This window comes from Atractosteus spatula, chromosome 6, assembly GCF_055471065.1.
Source record: "Atractosteus spatula isolate fAtrSpa1 chromosome 6, fAtrSpa1.hap1, whole genome shotgun sequence".
NCBI classification, from domain to species: Eukaryota; Metazoa; Chordata; class Actinopteri; order Semionotiformes; family Lepisosteidae; genus Atractosteus; species Atractosteus spatula.
Window position 1 is genome coordinate 54,665,072 of NC_142711.1, and position 22,034 is coordinate 54,687,105.

At 40.0% G+C, this 22,034-nt stretch overlaps 2 protein-coding genes across 2 annotated transcripts in view; one reads left to right on the forward strand and one right to left on the reverse strand.

The window, feature by feature from the left end:
- The first annotated feature begins 3,880 nt into the window (after positions 1-3,880).
- marchf11 (membrane-associated ring finger (C3HC4) 11) lies at positions 3,881-15,981 on the forward strand. The gene is made up of 4 exons (XM_088918477.1): positions 3,881-4,800; positions 10,956-11,111; positions 13,209-13,401; positions 13,953-15,981. The coding sequence occupies exons 1-4, from the start codon at positions 4,450-4,452 to the stop codon at positions 14,276-14,278; spliced, it is 1,026 nt and encodes a 341-aa protein (XP_088774603.1). The 5' UTR covers positions 3,881-4,449; the 3' UTR covers positions 14,279-15,981.
- Positions 15,982-17,558: 1,577 nt separating this feature from the next.
- myo10 (myosin X) overlaps positions 17,559-22,034 on the reverse strand; it is a 138,807-nt gene continuing 134,331 nt past the window's right edge. The window contains exons 39-41 of the mRNA XM_088918476.1: positions 21,318-21,773; positions 19,387-19,578; positions 17,559-18,803 (exon numbers count right to left, since the gene is read on the reverse strand). Coding sequence (XP_088774602.1) covers positions 18,693-18,803; positions 19,387-19,578; positions 21,318-21,773 — 759 coding nt within the window. The 3' untranslated portion in view covers positions 17,559-18,692. The remainder of the gene's footprint in view (positions 18,804-19,386; positions 19,579-21,317; positions 21,774-22,034) is intronic.

Sequence of the window (22,034 nt, forward strand, 5' to 3'; positions counted from 1 at the left end):
GAGACCTAGAGGAGGAAGTCTAGAGGGACTGATGAATTTGTTTTCTTTTAAAAAAAACTATTACCCTTACAATGAATTGTCCCTCCCCAATCTTCGTGGGTGAGAATCTTTATCTTCACTGCTTTGGGAGACTTTAATAAGCGTAGCCTGTATGTCTGTATGTTACTAGCTGTGCTCTGTTCTTCATATCCATCCCTTATTAAATGCTAAGCTTTGATGTAAACCTTTCACTTTCAAGAAGCTTCAAGACGCTGCTACTGAAGCGCTGTCCCTTTTCAAGGTGAAGAGAAAAAAGCATAAACAAAACTCGGGCACTGACTGACACCCCTCTGCTGTTCTACGCCTGCCCACCAATTAATTTAGCTGGGCAAATGGAGGGCTGCAGCTTTAAGGGGGTGATTGCAGTGACGGATGCATTACTGTTGAGCTGCCACAGAGCAGAAGGATAACAAATGACTCAGTCCATTTGGTTATGGCCTTTTTGTCTTTGGCAGGATTTCCACTTCCTTAACAGATCAATGTATTTCTAAATATCGGTTAGGCACTCTGCCACGGCTAGTCTAAAAACACAGTCTGACTTCACTGGAAGACAAAGCTGGGGAAGGGATGCAGACGTCTGATAGCTAAAAGGGCAATGTGTTAATTGACTTTCTGGCTAAGGAAGCCCATACAAGCTTAGCGTTTCCAGTTCCCATAAAAACCTTAAAAGAAAGAATAAAAAGAAATATCTAGTGGAATACCCCTTGTTGTGCCTTTAAATTGCATTTGGGGTCACTCAGTAATCCCTCCCCTCAAACCCCTGGCCACTATAAAAAAAAAAAAGTAATATGGAAACATTTTTCCAATTCCTGCTTGAAGCTAAATCTCTGACAACCTGAATTGACGACACGCTTCGGTGCCAGTGAGACCCACCCTGTATTCCCAGGGTTTTTATTCAAGTTGTGTTCACTGCTTTGTGAATGCTTTTCGTGTTTATCTTTCTTCCTAAGGACCCATTTCACCAAAGTAACCCCTCCCACATAACACTGAGTCCTAGTCAAACAAACCTATAAAGCGCTGTAGTAAATTAGTCATCGTGACCCGAAGCTTTTCACCTTCAGTTTACTGATCTACAAAGCTGATGCTAATGGTGTTTTCTGACTTTAATCTTTCATTTACAAGAAGCCATGAGGGGCTAGCGATCTATCCTATTGATTCCTATATTGGCTGCAAATATCTAGCACCACCTGTTGTAGAACCACAGTGGACATGTATTTAACCATATCCTCATAACTGGACTGCGTTGCTAAAAGAAAAAAGGGCCTTGACATTAACTAGAGCTGTCTGGTAAACTTGTGATAAATGCTTCAGGGGAAACAAGATTCTGTCCTACATCTAGATTTTTTTACTCATACTCCTGCTTAATAAAAATTCTGTTTATGGCTTTTTAATTTGATCCTTATGCACTGTAGGTAGGTACAGAGCAGTCTATATCAACAGAACATTGTGACTGTGCCAGATTCAGGTAATTACTGTGTATACAGTACACATGTATACTAGTAAGCTTACGTAATGCATCATTTGGCAATAAATGGCCAAAGATTCTTTATTTCAATTTCAGAATCAAAGTCTGCTGTTGTACAGACTACAGGCTGGTATTGATTGCTCTTGCAGGTAATGTGTTGACACGAGTCATAATTTACTTTCCTGCATTAGTGCACATTAACGTTACCCTGCTGTAAGTAGTACACTTCCTTGTGATGTACAGTAAGGCCTCTTTAGCTTCCTCTCTTACTCGAACAGCACTTTGTGGCTTTTTAGAGGGAGAATCTACTAGCCTAAATATAACCAGCAGACCAAGACTGAAGACGAATTTCGCCCCGAGCTATATAGAAATAAATTGGGCTTTTAATAAGCCAATCCAAGATACTGGTTTAGAACCTTGTCATGTAATCAGGTTGTCACTTTTTTACCATGTCATTTTAAAATCAGTTGTATTAGAGATCATCATGTACAGGCCTTCTTTAGTGCACTGTTACTGTATTGTACCATGGTAGCTGCTCCACTGACTGTATTGCCATTGTTTTCAGCAGAGTTTTTAACCCTTTCTCCTTCAGTTAGTTGTGATGCTAATTTTGAATTGCAGGTATTTGTTTTTTAGAAAAACGTGAACCCATTCCATAATTTTCAATAAATAGAACCATCTCATATGCTGAAAATGAGGAACAAAATATGATTACCGTGTACAAGTGGTACTTCATCTAACCTGAAGTTGCCTGAGTTCTGAAAATAGGCAGGGCTGGATTTTGGCAGAAGTTAGTGTTGCTAGAGTTTGATTTTGCTCTGTTGTTTTTTTGGCGCAATGCATTTAGTAATTTTATTTTAAAACTAATAAGCCAATGTTTTTAAAATAAAATCAGTTTGTTTATTATATCCTGAATACCTATTTTAAGTATTTTTATAATAATGTATTAAAAGAGGCTAATAAGAACTAATTTGTAAGAGTTTTAGTTGATTTTATTAACTTTTAAAATCTCTGATGGTGCTGGTAATTAAATGTAAGTTTATTACTTTGAAATGTGTTGAAACGTTAAAATCAATTAGCTGTATAATTTAATGATCCACTCTTAAATGAGTTTTATTGAAAAAAAAAAGCACAGAATATGCTTGCTGTTGCATATTTGGACCCTAATTTCTCTGTCACAAGACCATCCAGTATAAAACGATAAAAAACATCTTGGTGAATAATAGGTTTGTGATACGATATCCATTGCTGATATTGCATTTTCTAATGTTCCTCATGTTTGATGATTATCAAACACGTTATTTGAATGAGAACTTCTATTGAATAATAAGTCTAAATTGCTCCCCTGCAAAAGACAACAATGAAAAAATCCCCTTTATAAAGGTGCAGTTATTTACAGAGGATTTACTAATGCTTTCATCAACATGGAGCTGGGTAACTGATCCACCAAGCCAGAATTAATATGATGTCATCTGGCAGTCTGCAAGTGTTCCATTCTGTTTATGACAGGAAATGGCACTGTTCCACATGAGGCTGAAGAAGCATTTGTGGTACTTAGGATTTAAGCTTATGCCCTTATAATAACTTCTCACAAATATGAAGAGCTGTGTCCATGAAGATCTTTTAAAAAAATAACTATTTCTCTCAGTAGAATTACAAAAATATAAGATATGCTATAACATTGCCACTGCATAGAAATCATATGATGTATATAAATGAGGCATGTTTACAGTGAATATCTAAATACAACTCAGCAATTTTAACTCACAAGCCCCACCTTTTTAACATTATTGGTATTTGTGTTCAGAAAGGAAGCCATAACATGTAAATGCAATTGTGAGACCTCAAAATAATTCAATGTGAGCCGAAAATACAATGCACCATCATGCTGTAGTATCTCTGTTGAGAAGATGGGTGTATCTCCTGCTGTAAATGGCTGTAGGATTCGACAGTCTCGCATCGCAAAGTGTCCTAATTGCTGGAACTAGATAATTAAAATGTAGCATATTCATTGGATAAAAGTCATATCCCGTAACCGGGTTATCTTATTTTTGATTTTCCGTGATTCAAAGATCTAATGTTTTAAAAATATGACTTTTCACTTGCAATCTACCTTTGTTGTGAAAGCAAACTACAAATAACGCCTCGAATTGTATATACAAATATAATAAAAATGTGCATGCATAAGCCATCGTTAATAGCTTACTGACTCTGAAGACAAAGGGGTTAATGTTTCTTTTTTCCCCCCTTACTTCACCCATACCAACTCGTACACCCGCCTCTCTCTCTCCCTCTCTCCACGACACGCACAGCCTGACAGGCATACAGACCACCTCTTCCTTAAGTGTCACTGGGTCAGCAACAGACCTTCCCCTAGGAAAAAAAAAAAAGAGGTCTCGTTAACCGCACCGTATCAATTTCCCCCGCTGCACGCATGGATAGGTCCTGCAGAATTTACCTACGGCAAGCCCGGTGTGAGATCAGACCGGCTCAAGCTGTTGCCAGTCCCTTATCGTTGAACATCCACACCAACAGCCTTCCAGGACGGGCTCCTCGCGTTTCGGCGTGTGACCGAGCGGCGTGCCTGCGCCGTGAAAGTTTATCTTGCCTTTATTAAATTCCCAGTTTCCTTGGAAACGCGAACCCGGGTGCAAGGACCGGCGATCCGAACGGTGTCGGTTTTCCAGCCAGCTCACTGCAGTCTGTTTGGATATGAACCTGCCAGGAGAGCAACCGTCAAACCACAAGCCCGACTGCACATGGAAGAGTCGGTTTTCCTCCAACTTTGCCGAACTGCTGTAAGGTCATTTGTTGCACCTGCACGTCGAGCTCGGTTGGGGTTGCAGCGTTGCCTTCGGATCCGTGGCGCTATGCTGACATTTGCCCGGTGAAGCGTTTTGTTTTTTGGGAAGAAAGTCGTTTTATTTTTATTTTATTTATTTACTATGAGCTTAGAGGGAGAGGCGGGTCCGGTCTGCAGGGGTGCTCAAGAAGGACCGCTGGGAGGCGCTGCACAAATTCAGACCAGCAAAGAGGACCACGAGTCAAGCGATTTGGAAGGACATCATCGCACCGGCGACACCCAGGGGGACGGAGAAAGCGCAGGTGAGGAATCCGTGGATATAAACCCGGGAGAAGGACAGAGTGGATGCACAGAGGAAGGTCACTCCGTGCACGATGGGGAAAACGATCGCGCAGTTAGCCCCGGGAAAGCGGAAGCGCTTCACTCGGACTGCAGCAGCGAGAACTGCAGCCCCACGCCGAGCTGCAGGATTTGCTTCCAAGGAGCCGAGCAGGTATGGTGCCGATTCACATGTTTTGTAAATACGTGGGTGGATGCGCGTAACGCAATTAACGCCGCCCGGCCAGGGGTCTTGGATGTTCCGCTGTGCCACACGGCCGGGTTTCAGCACCTTAGACAGCGACTGTTCAGCGCTGCGGCGCCGTAAAGTGTTCGTTTGCTGAACATAAAAAAAACTGCCTCGTTAAACCCAACATTTATTAATGTATATGGAGAAAACTCATGTTCAGATTGGCCTTAAGTGCAGCCATGCTGTACGGTTTTTACTTGTTTTGTCGTTGTCATCAAGTGGCTGTACAGTAGGTGTATTGGGGAGCGAGGCGCTGGTAAAAGTGCAGTGCCTGGACACATTTTGGGTATCTGTTCCTAACATCATTGAGAGGGATTTTAAAAAAAACATTTTTAACACCAGTAATTTAAATTTCCCATTCATTGTAAGTCTGGAGCGCGCTTAGACATTCAACTGGACTTTAGCTGTCACTCATAGTGAATATGTCGTGAAAGGTTAGCCCTATCTAATGTTGGAAGGAAAAATCCACAATAACCGGAGCCTACAGCGCTGGTGCTAATGATTTAACATCCTTATTAAGTGATCCCAAGTGTATACATATACATTTAGTATACATCCAAAGTACTAAAACACCAAAATGCGCCAGCAAAGGGAATTCAGGCCGAATGTTACCGTTTAATAAAGAATGCGCGCACACCCTCGAAGATGTCAAAACTTTAAAAGCAACAAATGATAAACAGAGGGATGGGAAAATTGATATAGTTCAGGGATATGGTTTCTTGAACCGTGCAGGGGGCTCTTAGGCTCCATGCCAAACAAATTGTAACCGTTATTCCTTTTTTAGAAAAATGTTACAGCTTGAAAACATACAGTGTATGTCTGTTGTTTGTCAAACCAGTTTATGCAAAGATTAAACCTGAAAATTCTTTTTATCAGGTCAGTGGTTTCTGCAGTAGCTTATTAGAATTGCACAACACAAGAGTTATTTCTTTAACATTAAGGCTATTTTGTCAAAATGAGTTTTGTAAAAGTTTCATTTTACACTGAGGTTTTAAGAACAATGAATACACTGCAGAAGGACAAAGGTTAGCACTGTGTTATCTTTTTCTCTTTCCTCAAGGTGTAGGTTAATGGGCAATAGATATGAGATATGATGCAGTCACATAGCGGATGGTAGCACAGTGGGAGTAGATGAATTATATTTGCTATGAAATAGTAATTTAAATAATCATCAGTCATGTCTTGTATACACTGTGTCCAAAATAGTTGTAGAATACACATTATCTGTAATTCATAAAGCAAATTAATTTGGGGAAAAAGGCCAACAAATTAGACCCAGCATTCTGTTCAAAGATATTGCTGTTAAACATTGTTTATAACAAATTGTTTAATTTTTATAAAAGAAGTTTAATCCTGCATTTTTAAAGATGTCAACAGATATAGGATAATGAAAAAAGAAAAAAATGAGTCAGAGAAAAAAGAACTCGTGTTATTAGGAAGCAAAACAATAAAACTTGCTTGAACCTGACACTGGATGTAAGCTTAATGCAACCGAGATAGTAGGAAATAAAAATGAAAATAAATTATTCCAGCTACTGTAACTGTATCAGAAGGGAATTTAAACAATGTGCTTTTATATCCTCTGAAATTTAGAAATACAGCAGTCCATGTTGGGTCATGCACCCATGGGGAAGATATATACAGTACAAAGCTCATTTGAAAATGTAGCTTAAAAACTCTTGCATATATTCGGTTGATGCATTACATTATTAATCAATGCATTCATATACCATACAGTATGTACCTGCCTTATTTAGGAATTCAGGAATTTCTAAGGATGCCCATTGCTTTCCATGAGCAAGGCATGTTACTGCCACTAAGAGTTAGGCCTAACAGTAATCCTGATCATAGGATTTCAATGATGAAGTACTGAATGGTTTAATGAGCAGCTGGCTACATCAGGCTTTGTCTTTTTGCTTAGAAGAAGAATCTGCATAAACCTGACTGAATGTAACAGATGCCAAATAAGCAGAGTGTGTTATTCCTGTTGGGGAAAATTATAGTCGGTTAGAGAGAGTTGCTCATTAGCAGATCAGTCTTTCAGTTCTTCTCCCATTCCTGGCCTCCTGATGGTAATGATTGTTTGATTTCTTCTGGACATTCTGTTTGAGCTCAAAGGAGGCATTTACTGTTGCCTTTGAGGAAAGTGATAAGCAGTTCTTCCTTGTGATGGATTGCACATCCAGGAGAGCTGCCAGGCTGTCTCAGAGCATTGACTTCGAGCACAAGGAGGCGGCACCGCCGAGCTTGTTTTTCAAATGAAGTTGGTCCTTATAGCAGCAAAGTGTATCAGATCTAGAAAGTACTTGGACTGCAACTAGAAAGATCTAAATAGGAAAAGACAACGATTTTATGTCAATCCCACAGCTATGGTGTGATTGAGAGCAGGATGAAGTAACATTGCACGATTCCGATATTTTTTACTGTAAGAAAAAAGAACAAGCATGTTCATGTAATATATGCACAAAAGAAATGCAGCACTCAGATCTAATAGATTTTCTCAAATATGCTAAAATGGCTTTCAAACAAAGCCACAGAATAAGTGAATAAAAATACAGATCACAGTCACATCATTTATAAAGAGTGAAATGTGATACACTGTGAAAATGAAACCCTTGCCAAGTTACTTTCTGGCATGGAGTCCCTGAGCACAGACCTGTGTAACAGCGGCTCTAGACAGTCCTCTGTAGAGCGGGCATTCAGGCCTCTTGTGAAGCTGCAGCCAGCTGGTAAAGCCTGGACTAGTCAAAGTTGCCTCCTGTTTTTTTCTGAACAAAATTTCATTACATTTTTAATTTAAAAAAACATAAACATTAAACAGAAGGGGGAAAATACCACAGGGGAGTACATAAAAATCAATATAAGGAAGGATATGGGCTAATTGTGTAATCTCATTTTTGAGGACGATGCCTACTTAGTCTCACAGATGTTCTGTGTGGCTTAGTTCAACAGAAAAAAGATGGCGAGACCCCTGCGTTGTTTCCCTGACACTGTGCCCTTAATCCCATGTGTCTTGTTTTGGCCTGCTGCAAATCTGACACCTGCAAAGAGACTCAAGGACTTTGCCACTACACTGCCATTTCTGATCAGGTTTACATATATTGGTAGCATTTTCTCTCTTTTCGTAAAAATGGTACATGCTACTGAAACAGAGCAACCGATCAGGTTGTACTGATCAGGACACACCTGATACACCTGATCCTGGCCATGTGAATGCTTGCAGATTAATGACTGATGTGCTTTATGGAACATATCTGTTTTGCTGGGACTGCAGGTATTACAGATTATAGCATCAGAGGAACAGGTGTGTGAAAAAGTAGGTTTTAATTTACTATATTGTAGAACCGTTCCTCTTTTCTGTTGAATGCTGCAGTGGATAATGTAGTACTGTATATAATCGAGTGAGATTAAAACTCCTGTGGAAACTGTGCTTGTGAAACTCAGAAGAGTAACTCAGAAAGTTATGCAGTTAAGGTGACATGTAAATGCAACAGCCAGGTCAGAAATGCCAGTGCAAATGTGCTTATTGTAATGCTGAGCAGTAGGGTTTCCCTCATCCTGCACAAAAGCCTTTGTGTTAAAGAAAATTCTTCCTCACATCTTCATGCTTTCAGATGCCTACTGGTTGGCTTGAACAATGCTACAGGCAGAATGACACTCACCATGCTGTCTAAATGCATAATTTCTTTCCTCAGTCTGTGAAGGGCAAAACAGCATTTGTTGGCAAGTAAAAGACTCCACCACTCTCTCTGCCACCAACTCAGATGCTGTCTCGTTCTTGAAGGACATCAATTTCATCTCACAGCTATCAGCATGCTGCCATTGAACATACAGATATTTTCATGTTGAGCAAGCCAAGTCTTTCTGCTGATGTGCAGATTACCTCTTCCATGAATTTCTGGTGTTGTAGACATTGACGTCTGGAAACAATTATGCAGATAGATCAAATTGACGTAATGGTGCTGAGGTAGTATGATTAGCCATGTTCTTTCTGCCTTTAGAACACGGTTTGTCCCTTACTGAGCCTTGTCACGCCCGACATCCCTCCCTAGAGGGCGCTCCACTGCTCCCATTATTGTCCTTGTGATTAAGCTCCCCAGGTGTACCCTTTTAGCGTTATTTAAAGACCAGCTCCTCCAGTCCTCGGCGCTCATCACTAGGGTAAGATGTCGTGAGACCCACCTGGCACCAGGAAACCCTACGTCCCTCTCCTGAGGGCATAGGCCTCATCCTCGACATCTCCCGCTTTCTGAGCCCGGGGTCTGGAGGATCTCGCCCCCTCACCCTTGGACCTCCATGTTTTGTTTGTCCGTGTGTTCCCCCCTCCCGGGGATTATAACTTTGTCGCGTCCCAGGATGGATTCCTTGTTGATGGACTCTTGGACTGTGCTTTGACCTGCCCTTGGACCCGTTTGGATTTGGATGTCGTTTTGTCTTCCCCGTTCACTGTCTCACGGATTGTCACTATTATTTTATGCACTATTAAACCCCTGTGTGTTCCCTTTTACCACGCCTCCTGTTTTCTCCAGCTCTTACCGCATCGCATAGGGTCTTCTACAAGATCTGACACGGATTTCAGTCCGTGTTCGTGACAGCCTATTTCCCTGTTTCTCTATTAGACTGCTATTTGTTGGAGCAGAACATCTTATTCCCTGGGCAATATCTCTGACAGACAGACTTGCTACAAACATGCTTATAGCAACGAGCCTATTCATTGCTCAAGATGGATGTGTATCTTTTCCTGTTATTTTATTAATTAAAAATGGTTTTAGGCAGGCTTATTTATCCAGGTTCTTAATCAACTAATTTTAGCAACTTTAATTCAAATACCAACCGATGGGTGCTTGGCTTTTTTTGTGAAATCACATGACCTGGACCCAGTCTTTTATTAGCCCAAGGAAATCTCATCCACCAGTTCTTTTAATAAAACTGGGATTTCATCTTCAACAACATGGCTGGGTACCACGTTCCATATTCCCACAACCCTTTGGGTGAAATAATACCTACTATTCTCAGTTTTAAATGCACTTCCACGGAGTTGTCAATGTGTTTCAATATACTGTATTTCCTTTGGATTGAAACTCTAGTTTTATTGTTAGTGGATGTGATAGGATATGCTGTCTTCTTACTTTGTTTGCAAAGCAAAATTAAAATTAATATTTAAGATTAATCGGGACTCCAGAACATTGCTTAGCAGAAAGACATCTTGAAAACAGTGATCTGTTAAAAGCATGACATGCTGAAAAAAGGAGTTTTACTACAGTTCAATTATGAATTTTCAACAGAGAAGCTGCTTAGAACAATATGCATGAAAGATCACCGGCAGAGGTAAGGAGGAGTAAAAAGTTTTCTTCAATCTAGAATTTAGACTTTGTAGTTTAGGTAAGTTTATTTAACAAGAATATTCTATAGTCCCACCTAAGGCAGCTGAGGGTACTAAACAGACAAGTGATATGAAGAACTAGACATTGCTGATTCAATACTACTTAATAGCCAGAATTAAGTTTAAAATTAAAAATGGATACTACTTAAAAGCCAAAATTTAAACTCTTTCTTACAATTTTGTAATTCTAAAATGTGTTTATAGGGAGAGTTTAGTTGTTGTTCCAGTTTGCCTGAAAGTACAATTCTGATATGTTAGGTAGCCGCTATGCAGGATGTTAAACTCAGTTACGTCCTGTAGAATAAAGGAGGTGATGTACACTATAACAGATGCTGCATAAACGAAAAGGGATTACAGAGTAAAAAGATCTTTAGATTATTTTGGCGTAGAAAAGACTGCGAATTCACGCCTTTCAGTGCCCTGAGAAATATACTGTATATGATCCTGTACTGTATGTGCAAAAGTTGCTCTTTTGAAGACCTCTAGAGGAATGAATGTTTATACTGGGAATTTAACATCTGGGATTTTATCTTAACAGTAATGCCTTTGGTTGGTGAACACCTGCCATGGTCATAAACTAGAAATGGTGTTTTTTTTTTAGTTCTGTTTATAGCCTTCCTGCAAATGCAGTGGATTATGCCATCCTCAACAGTGCAATTGTCTATTGTGCTGACAGATGATTCTCCTCTGCCTGCAGGGGGACCTGCAGAATCCCTGCCGCTGTGACGGGTCGGTGAGGTACACTCACCAGCAGTGTCTTCTGAAATGGATCAGTGAGAGGGGGTCCTGGACGTGCGAACTCTGCTGCTACAGATACCATGTGATAGCCATGAAATGGAAGAAGCCCTGTCAGGTACTGTACTCAGGAGAGACACTGTCTCAATTTCTACATGTACTGTATTCCAGCTGCAGGTCATGGGCATTAAATTTCTCTATGAGCTTAAGGGAGATATAAATTGCTCTTAAAGTGATGGCATATGACTAGGTGATTCATGAGCAAGCTTTCATAAAATTAAAAAAAGACATTAAGAAGATATTTTTGTAAACAGGCCCCCAGTGACCAATGTTCTTATTAACAAATGCTTCTCATTTTGATTTACTGCATAAAGGTGTATGAACCTTATGCAGTAGGTGGCATTAATCAGTTCATTAAAACCTGTCCAGCCTAAAGGCACTGGGGTATTTCTCAATGTAATCTTCCTTTGAGAGACAGAGAATCCTTATCTTCAGCTTCTTCTCAATACGCAGCTTAAAGAGGATAAAATATGTATTCGTAATTAAGCGTGCAACTTAAATCTTAGTTAATTAAGAGCACTGACATTAAAAAATTAAAAATGAGTCTCTTTAAAAAAGTAAAAAATAGGCTGATGGGAAATAAATTATTTAAATAATATTTAAGATGTGAAGAATCTGACAGCTGTGTCTGTAAAACTTTGAGGTGGAGAAAATGAATCTGCTCATTATTAGCATTATTTTGTGGATTGTCCCTTTAGAGTACTGGCAGTCCTACTGTGCAAGCATATACAATTCTTGGGGTTGGATGGCCACAACTTTGCCTCTGTCTGTATTTCCCTGGATTGTCCATCAACTGGAAATATGTGGACACCATGGATATTTTAATGTTTTAAAACGTTGGTCAAGCTTATGAAGAGAATGGCCCTGTACCATGCTGTGTTTCCATTACATCAGTTCATTTTATTCATAGGCAAAACAATTATGCTTTTTTCTTGTCCTTTGTGCTGAAGAGTGGAGGAGGTGAGGTATCGTGTTGAACATACAGACCATACAGATGTGATTGGAAAGAATGGGTCTGATTGGTTACTGGCACAGTCCACAGAGGTGATATGCACACTGCAAGTGAGTGTAGTGCTGGGGGTGAGATCCTTCATTAATCAGGGTTAGGGAGACGAAGTCATTGACGGGCGTGTTCAAAGGAAAAGGCATGCACACTTGCAAAGGGACAGCGTCGGTCTGGGTTTGATCCATCGGGCTTCTTGAGTGCAGCAGTTTCCTCAGTTCTCTACTTGAACTGCTGTGCAGTGGAGTTGCTGGTGCATAATGGCTGCCGCATGTCACCCGGCTTGGGACTATACTTCAATGGTGGATGGAGTGACTCTCTTGTATGGGAAAAATACTTTGGGATGAAAAGTATAAATATAAATGCTATATAAGTATATAAATGCTAGAAATTATGCTGTGGAAAATTACTCTTCAAATTTGGTGCACGATTGTTTTTGCTAATCATCATACAGTAACTACTTTACTGGATGGTGAATTCCAGATGGTTATTTTGTTTATTATAAAGACTGCATATCTTACTACCTGACTACTTGAAGTGTCGATTCTAGCCTCATTCTGAATGGACAGGCACACTGACAGGATGACTTATGTAGCTTTTTGCTCCAGTTCCACATTTGCTCCACTTTTTCTGCCTTCAGATAATTGATTTGGCATACAATCAACTAACATGGATCGCTGGAAATATAATTCAAATCCATCTGACTCATTGTTCTTCTTCCCGCTCCTCCGGAGGTTGTCTGCAAGGATTCAGCGCACAATAGAGCTAGACAGGAAAACATTGGCCCACAGCACACACACGTTATGAATAACATCACGGCACTTAGAGGGGTTTACTGAGTATTTGTCCCACTTTTCCACATACAGTTTGTGGCAGGTTACATTTGAACCTTTCGTATATTATAATTACTTCAACGCCAGGAATCTCAGTCTAAAACATCATATGCCTTATAAAACTCATATGCTGCACACCAGTGTGCTTTGTTTCCCTAAGATAAATATTTCCAGACCAGTTTATAAAGTGCTTACTGGTGACCATTCTTCTGAGTTCTGATCTTTCATTTTTTTGGAATTACCAAGAAGAGGTCTGAAGTAAAAAAAAAACATGCTGCACGAATTGATCTTTCCCCATTTGTACATTTTACTTTCCCAGTGGCAGCCCATCACCATCACGCTGGTGGAAAAAGTACAGATCATTGCTGTGTTCCTGGGCTCTCTTTTCCTGGTGGCTAGTGTCTCCTGGCTTCTGTGGTCAGCCTTCAGCCCCAATGCCATCTGGCAGCGCAGAGACATCCTCTTCCAGATCTGTTATGGGATGTACGGCTTTATGGATTTGGTGTGCATTGGTAAGACAAGAAACAGAGCTGAGCAATAACACCATCACATATATGGCTTAAAAAAATAAGTTTTAATTCTGAGTCTGCAGGCAGGTTATACTTCAACTAGCCTTTAAATTCCCAATGAACAAAATCTAAGAAAATTGATATGAACATGAGTATATATAGCTGGAGATGTAGATTCTGCAAATGCATGAGCACGTGTTTTGCAGGTGCTTGTAATGCTCATTGAGTAAACTCAAACACAATATTTTAGATTGCTTTATTCTTCATTTATGCTTTGTGTATAGCCAGAGTTTGAGCAAGAAACAATCACCTAGAAGACAGTGATTTCACATGCATAATTTCTGCAATGCAGACTAGTCTCTGACTTTTCCTTTTGCATTGAACTCAACTTTTAAGTAACATTTGCAGGTAGCTAAAGCAAGGAAATCCCTTGAACAATTATTAACCAGGGGAAAAAAGACAAGCTTAACCACTGAAACCAATGAGGGTGGACAAGTTAAAAGTTTAAATCTTTGTGACAAACAAATAAGAGCAGACGCACCGATCTCTTTCAGGTTTGATTATTCATGAAGGGGCAGCAGTGCATAAAGTCTTTAAGCGCTGGCGAGCCGTTAATCTGCACTGGGACGTGCAGAATTACGATAAGACTGCTGATGTCGAGGAGAGCAGCAGTACCGGGGAGTCCTCAGCCAGCCGGACGCTCTGGCTGCCCCTCACCACCTTCCGAGCGAGGGACTCCCTGCACCCCACCCGAATCGGGGCCCACCGCTCCCACTGTGGCTACGCGTTACTGTGGCTGTGTGCCAGGCTGACGACCGAGGAGGACGTCGGCGAAGACAACAGCTCCGGGGAGGTGGTGATAAGAGTGACGTCGGTCTAGTGGTCATCCTCCTTGAATTCCCTTCAACTGTGACTGCCTCCATCAGGGCTTAATGTGACGTGTAATGGCATTATCCTGCCAGCGGGTCGATCCCCAAAGCGCGCCGAGCCGAAGGTTATGTAGCACTTTGAGGTTGTGGTGGGGTGTGAAAGCTAATATGTTTTATAGAAAATTATACTCTTTTTTATATTGCCACTGAATGTAAAATAAATTTGATAGATAAACAAACATATGTAATATAATTTACAGTACGTTTAAATTGTGTAGCCTCCCAAGTGGGGTGTTACACTTTTTTTAAGTATATGAGCAGAGATCCTTTGGTTCCACAAAAGTGCAATGAGGATTTAAACTGTGACAGATTGGTCCTAAATAATCCCTTTTGGTGCTTTACATAGTTTAACGATACTATATTTCAGTCATTTACATTGGGGCAACTTCTTGTTCCTCTGACGTAGCACGTAGATATAGATATTGTGTATCTATTGTAGGTACACAGAACCAGTAATCTAGTCCTGTGGTCTCAGTTCTTTTATTACAACATGTTCCTCAACAGAAGAGTTAATTCGAAATTTCATCAACCTTTCCCAAACCAAGTACAACAAATACATGTTGCAATGATAGCTGTGTTTGAAATTGTGTCAAAGATTCAAGAGATGAAAGTAGGAGAATGTCAGAGTATGGTTCCCTAATAAAGTAATTGCTTCAACACTGCCAATTCTTTGTTAATCCACACCTAATGTCTTATTCAAACCTTTACTCTCAAGCATTAACCCTTACAGTACTTGTAATTCCCTTCTTGTGGTTGAAAAAAACATTGTTCAAAATAGAACCTAAATTTATTTTGCTGTGTCACAAAAGCTCCAGCTGATAAGTAACAGGTATACAACAGATAAGCTACTAAAATTACCAATTTACTTTAACAATTTTTTTTGTATGGATCTAGTGCAAATAAACTGATAAATCTGGTTAAAGGTCAGTGCACACTGTTAAAGAGATAAGGAACAGTATTTCCCATTTGGTAAAATGTAAAAAATGTTTCAAAAGTGTCAATGGGAATGTTCTCTCTAAACAGTAACAGCAAAAAGATTTCTTCAACAATCAATGATAACATCAATGTTGAAGTAAATCAACAATCAATTCAGCAAGTATATATTTTTTCCCAGTCACTTCACTTATACAATTTTGCTTCAAGTTCAAAAGAAATACTAATTGCTGCCCTTGATGACACTGGAAATAAATGTTTTAATGTGAAAGACTGTTCTTGACATTGACTGTGCAGTGGGTTTGTTCACTCTATTCTAAAAATGTATCAGTTCCTGAGGAAGTGCCTAGCCTGATTATCATTTGAGTAGTGGTATACAGTATAATTCATCTATAACTAGCACTTACGTGTCTTACATTTGTGTCCTTCTCTGAAGTGTTACCAATATTTCGATTATATAGAGGGGGGTAAAGTAATATCCCAAATTAGCAAATAGAAGCAGTGTTGGGAAAATAATTTTATAATGTATTTTTTAAAGTAATATATTACAGTTGCAAATTAAGAGCAAGGGAAACTATGAAAATATTGGGGGAGAATCATTTTAAAAAGTCATCAGTTACAGTAATTTATGTAGTGTGTATATAGTTACTATGTACAGTAATACATTTCCCCTTTAAAGCAACTTTTCTTACCTTGTTATTAATTAAAAAAACTATTACCTTATACAAATTACTTGCACCTGTGATTTTTTAAAAAAGGAATTATCCCCCATGATAGAAGTACTAAAAGGGTATGGAGCAAATTATAGGATTAAATAAATAAACACAAGCAGAAACACTTTTGAGAAATGTACTTACAATATGTAATTTAACTTTGTCATTTTTCATCTAAATACAATACACATCCATGAGTGGTATGCTGTTGCTTTGTAAGGCAAACCTATAAAAGAAGAAAAATGTCACCACTTTTGATAGAAATTTTGGCTGTAACCCAGGAACTGTTGAACCTATTCCTAAAATTAAACGCATAAAGATGAATCTATGCAAATGACGTTTTTAACAAAAATACTCATTTCTGTGTTGTACCGGTGATATAAACACTTAAGGGCCTCACAAATACATTTTCAACAAAAGCTTTAAGTCATTACTTACTATAATTACAAATTAGCAGATCTAAGATGCTGTGTTCTTGTCTACTTTCTCACATTCTGAATCACTGTATAATTCATTTATGCAAATCTGCCATCTCTTCGTAAGTATCAACCACCTTCAAAAGAGAAAAGTCTTAAGACTGGAGTCAGTGATGTAATCTGGCTGCGTAGTTCAGTATGAACTGTGTGAGAGAAGTATACTCACCCAAAAGGGAGCCTCATAATGTGAGGTACTGTAGCACATGAACAATTTTGAAATTCCTGAAGTAGACTACATACTGTAACAGATGTGCATTTCTTGAAATTTTTTTTAAGGACTTTTTCTGTAAATGCTGCCACCTACATTAACTGGAGATCTTGTTTCTAATTAGTAGTCAAGTTACAAAACAAATGCGTTCCCTTTCCAAATTGATTGTGGGCCATATTTATCACAGTCTTTCCACCATGCTGAGCTTACTGCACTCCAAATGTTAACTCCACATGTTACAAAAGCAGAAAGAAATATTTATCTGCCTGCAGAACTCTTTAATTAACACCTTAAAAGAGACTTAAAAACTGTATGAATGCAGCTCTTTTTATCTTATGTTTATCTTCTAGGTTTTACACTGATGGGGTTTGTACTTAAGGCTCAGGTAAAGCACTGATGTATGCAACAATACTGTACTGTTCGATCACTATCAAAAGTCAAAACTATATTGATCTTTTTTATAACTTTAAATGCTTTTAAGATAGGAACATCTTGCCTGAGTACAGAGTTCCCCTGCTGTCCTTCCAGTTTGACTCAACAAACGTGTGCAGTTCTGACTAAAGCAACGATTTGAGCTGTACGTTATAAGGCTATAAACTGGTGCATTTTGTAATCAGTTAAATTGTTTTAGTGCTTAAAACTGTTCACTATATTATAGAGCTCCACATGCACTTACACCTTCAAGTTGATTGGATCTTTTTTTGGAAAACAAAGTACACAAAGTAGAGCAGTGGACATCATTACAATCTTAGTAATTTTCTTGTAAAGTAAGCTATCTAGTGAAAACAACAGAAGTCTGAGGGGAACTGTTGCTGAAATTTCTCACATTTTGTTTGACAGTTTTTAAACATTAACTACATTTTTTTACTATACAGTTTGTACAATTAAAAAAACATTCAAAGAAGATAAATATGCATTTAATGGCTTGTTAAGGACCTGTTCTTTAACAATATTACACAGATGTAATACATGTAATAGAGAGTCATTGCTGTCATTTACAGTATATTGCTGATGTTACTCTTCTAAAGCAGATGAAACTTTCTTTTCTGTTAAAGAGAAGAGCTACGTAGTTTCTGAATGACTGCCTCGAATCACAGTTGAGCTAAAATTTCTGTCTAGAAATATACAACCATTGATTATATAAAACATAGCACATTATATCTGAAATAAAACTTTAAAACAAATATAGCTTACAAAGTAAGTGTACATATTTTACAAAAAAAGGCACAGGATAAACAATAGTTATCCTTAGCTTCTTTGGGGAAAAGGCTGCCAGCAGCCCTCTACTGAAATGTTACCAACAGGGTGAGGAATACAGCACCTTTTCAATCACTACCACATGGAGTACTTGGCTTGCAAATCAGAAGTCTTTCACTCTTAAATTTGTAAGCGCTCAAGAAAAGAGCTTCTCTCCTCCACTGAGAGATTTAAGCATACAATGTTTAAATAAGGCACTTTTGCAACAGCTACATTGCTGCCAATGTTGGATTCTCACAATTCTTCAGACATTAGTAAAGCTTTGGAACATAATACATTTTTTAACATTTCTTAGACTTCCACAGACATAACTTTAAGACAGACAATGCAGTGTGTCAGGCACCTTGGAAAATGGTTTCTCCTCTCCATCTGACTGTCAATCTGTGGAAATTCTGCTGGCTGAGATACTGTCAAACTAGCCTTTCCTGTAATACGAACAAGTGTGTCACACGCAAAACATTAGCCTTTCTTTCCATTTCTTCAGTAATTTGAAGTGGAATAGTGCCATAATGCCAGCCGCTCACAAACTGTAGGTGAGAAATTAAAAGACTTTACAGTTACCCTAGTTTTTTTAACAACATAGGACTAAATACCTTAGTTTTGTATCAAATTAACTCTATAAAAAAGGTATTGCCAGTATGTGTCCAGAAACAGGCTGTGTTTTTGATGCACAGTTTGCACAGTTTTGCATGAGGCCTGAGGAAGGATAGCAGAAAAGTGGCAGCCACTGCACCAGTTCTCCCCTAGAAAGCAAGGTCAGGCAGGTCAAAGGGCATCTTCATCTGCTGCTGCACTGGCTGCCCTGGCTGCTGACTGATCGAGTCGTGCTGAAGCGCTTCTTCACAATCATGCTGATGTAGGCCTTCATCAGCTTGGCAACATCGACCACCTGCAAGCACACCACAGGACACTGTCAGGGGTCAAAGCTGGCTTCCCCCTGCTCTGAATAGCTTCTTACTTTTACTACGCAGTAATGGAACCTGCTGGAGGCTGATGCACCTTTGCCGACTATGAAGGTATATTCAATTGTCTTAATATAACGGGAGAGAAACACAGTATGATCATTCTTAAAATGGTTAACAGGCTTGAAGATGTGGATAGACTACTCTCACCAGGACTCAGGGTGTACTCCTTTAACCTTTTAGAGTTATGGGGTGTAATTGTGAAAAGAAAGCTTGCATTATAGATGTGAGAAGCAATGTCTGTGATGGAATCTTGCTCATTTAAAGCCCCTTTGACAATCCAACATGATTCCAACACTCAAGAGGAAGCTATTCATTTCAACGATGCCCAGCGGTAAAATCTGGTTTGCACTGCATCTCAGGATTCACTGGTACCCTTGCAGGATTCGACTCGCAACATGAAATTGCATGTTGAACAGTTACATGTACAACTTGGAAGATCGCAAAAACACTCTTACAGAACAAGCAAAAAAGTCCGAGCTACAGTACCGAGGCGGGTGACTCACGTACCTGGCTAGTTTCGAAAAGAAGCTCTCTGTCCTCCACTGCGATTTTATACATGTTTGGAAGTGGGGCTCCAAAAGATAAGATGTGCTCATACTGGAAGACTTCCAGAGGCCTGGGTTCCCCACGCTTGTACAAAGAGATGGCTTCGGCACTGACTCCCAGCCACAACTCCGACGGAAATCCACCTTCCCTGGACTGGAGAGGAGTAACAGTTCCATTGGTGATAATCACTTAAAGAAGGAAACTAATGCTCACATATACAAAAAACTGAAATTAACCCCGCTTGATCAACTCTGAAAAGTGCTACACTTATAGGAAACAAGCACTCCTTACATTATTTTACATATAGTTTGACGGGGGAAGAAGTAATCAGTTTGGAGACCAGTAGAAATCTGACAGAGAATACAAAAGGATGACTGAGGTGATTTCTGAAAAAAAGCACCTTTATTTGTCTTGTTTTCTTGGTGACATCAGCTGTCATGATATATCAGCTCTCTTTACAGAGACAATCTAAAATTTGAGTGTAATACCCTGCATTACACGCATATACACTCATACCCCATACCTACATGTAGGTAAATTTAAATCATTTTCATTTAAGTTTTAAATAAGCAATAAAATGTGACAGGATGTTGGTAATACTAGAATAACTGCCTGATCAGCTATATTGTATCGCTAAAAATTCATTACTACGACATAATTCATCTAAAACAAAATACAACTTAATTTTATTAATCATTTCACTGTTGACAAAAAGTACCAAAAATCAAATGAAAAACGGATGCAATAACAATTAAGTAACTGATTTATTGAACTTTCCTGGGAAATATATATGGCTTGTTAAAATTGAATGGGCAGTTGCAAAGACGTGACACATTGTTCTGTTGGTGGCACTGATTTCTCATCAGCGTGACCTATTTAAAATTCTCAAAATTTAAGTAGCTGTGATATTCATATATTACAACTGTTAGTGGCTCGGAATTAGTTTTACCTGTGGTGACACTAATTATGCAATAGTTCAGTAACATCATTAGCCACACAGTAGGGAGGTATTTCTTGATATGTTTAATACTGAAAAGCAGTTTCTTAATAATTTTTATAAATTTGTATTATTGCTTGCAGTACCATGATGCCTTTCATTCCACAAGATTGCAGAGTGGACCCCAATTAGGAAGAGACCTACTTCACTCTCCACTCTCCACTGAAGTGTGGCCATTCGACACCAGCAGGCTCACCGCAGTGCAGGTCAGGCAGAGAAGTGAGGGATTATTTCACGAGCTGCGTTAGCTGCCAGATTGTGCAAAGCCAGAGTGGAAATCAGCCAGCACACTGGGGTTTACATCTCTGCTCTGCTGAAAAGTGCCATGGCATCTTTACTGACCAGGTCGTCTGAATCTCGGTTTGACATCTCATCCGTGGGACAGCATCTCCTACAGCACGGTGTCCCTGATCTCCAGATGGATAAATGGGTTTCCTTCACTAACTGCGGAGAGTTGCTCGCGCACATTTTCTCTGTCGAGTGCAGTGGAGAACCAACAGTGGGGAAAAGCTCACTCCACCCAGCTGGGCGGTTCTGTTGCGTATTTTTCCCAGTGGCTCATGCACTTTATTTCAATGCACCTCTTAAGTGTGTTCAGCTCTTCTGCTATTTTGACGTCTGTCAATTACATTTCATTACTTTCACATGTTACATCACTTTCATTCCTTTCATATTCACACTGTTATAATTGCAATTTCTAAGGCAGAAGTGAGAGTCATGTCAGCCATTGATGAGTGGACCACGGATCACAGGAAGCTAACCCTCTGTTTCCCGTATTCTCAAGTACTGACCTACTGTCTTCTTGACGACTGTGGGGGCTGGCAGGAACGCAACCCCCACAGCCGGCGGGCGAAACCTGCTTTGATAATTGTCGACGGGGGGGGGGCATGCTTACCTCCACCTCAAACAGAGTGGATCCATAACCAGGCCACTCCTTCACCAGGGCCATGTACTTCACCATGGCTTGCTCCTGGGTCATGGACTGGAGCTTCTTCCACTTCTCGAGGACGTTGGTGCGGGCCGCGACGATCTCCTCCTTCACCCACATCTCCAGCATCTGCTCCTCCTCCAGCTTCTGCCTGCTGACTGAGCCGCTGCGGAAACTCCTGCGCAGGGTGCCCTCCAGGAAGCTGGCCCGCTTCTTCTCGGCGCGCTCGGACGCCGGGGCGAAGGTCTTGGTGGACTGGTGGATGCGCGCCCGCAGCCGGCTCATGGGGTAGACCTGCTCCATCTCGGGGACGGAGGCCTGCGCGTTGAAATCCCCCAGCAGGTACTGCAGCCGCAGGGCCGCCAGGAACTGGAGGGTCTCCTCGGGGGCCGGGTAGTGACCTCGAATGACCGCTTCGTGGGCCTGCGAGACGATGGGCAGGGAAAAACAGTTCTTTCAGGGAGACGCACGTATGCATTACATGGCTCGGAAAAAAGACACATGGGTAGGAAAGATATGATTGTCACATACATTCAGAAATAGCTACCTGAGATTCGATCTGGTGACCTGGGCAGTATGGGATAGGGCATTTCCCATAGGGGTTTTCACTATCTGAAGACCCATCAGACAAATTTACTCATCATCCTAACCACTCTTCTCCATTACAGACTTAACTGTACCAGA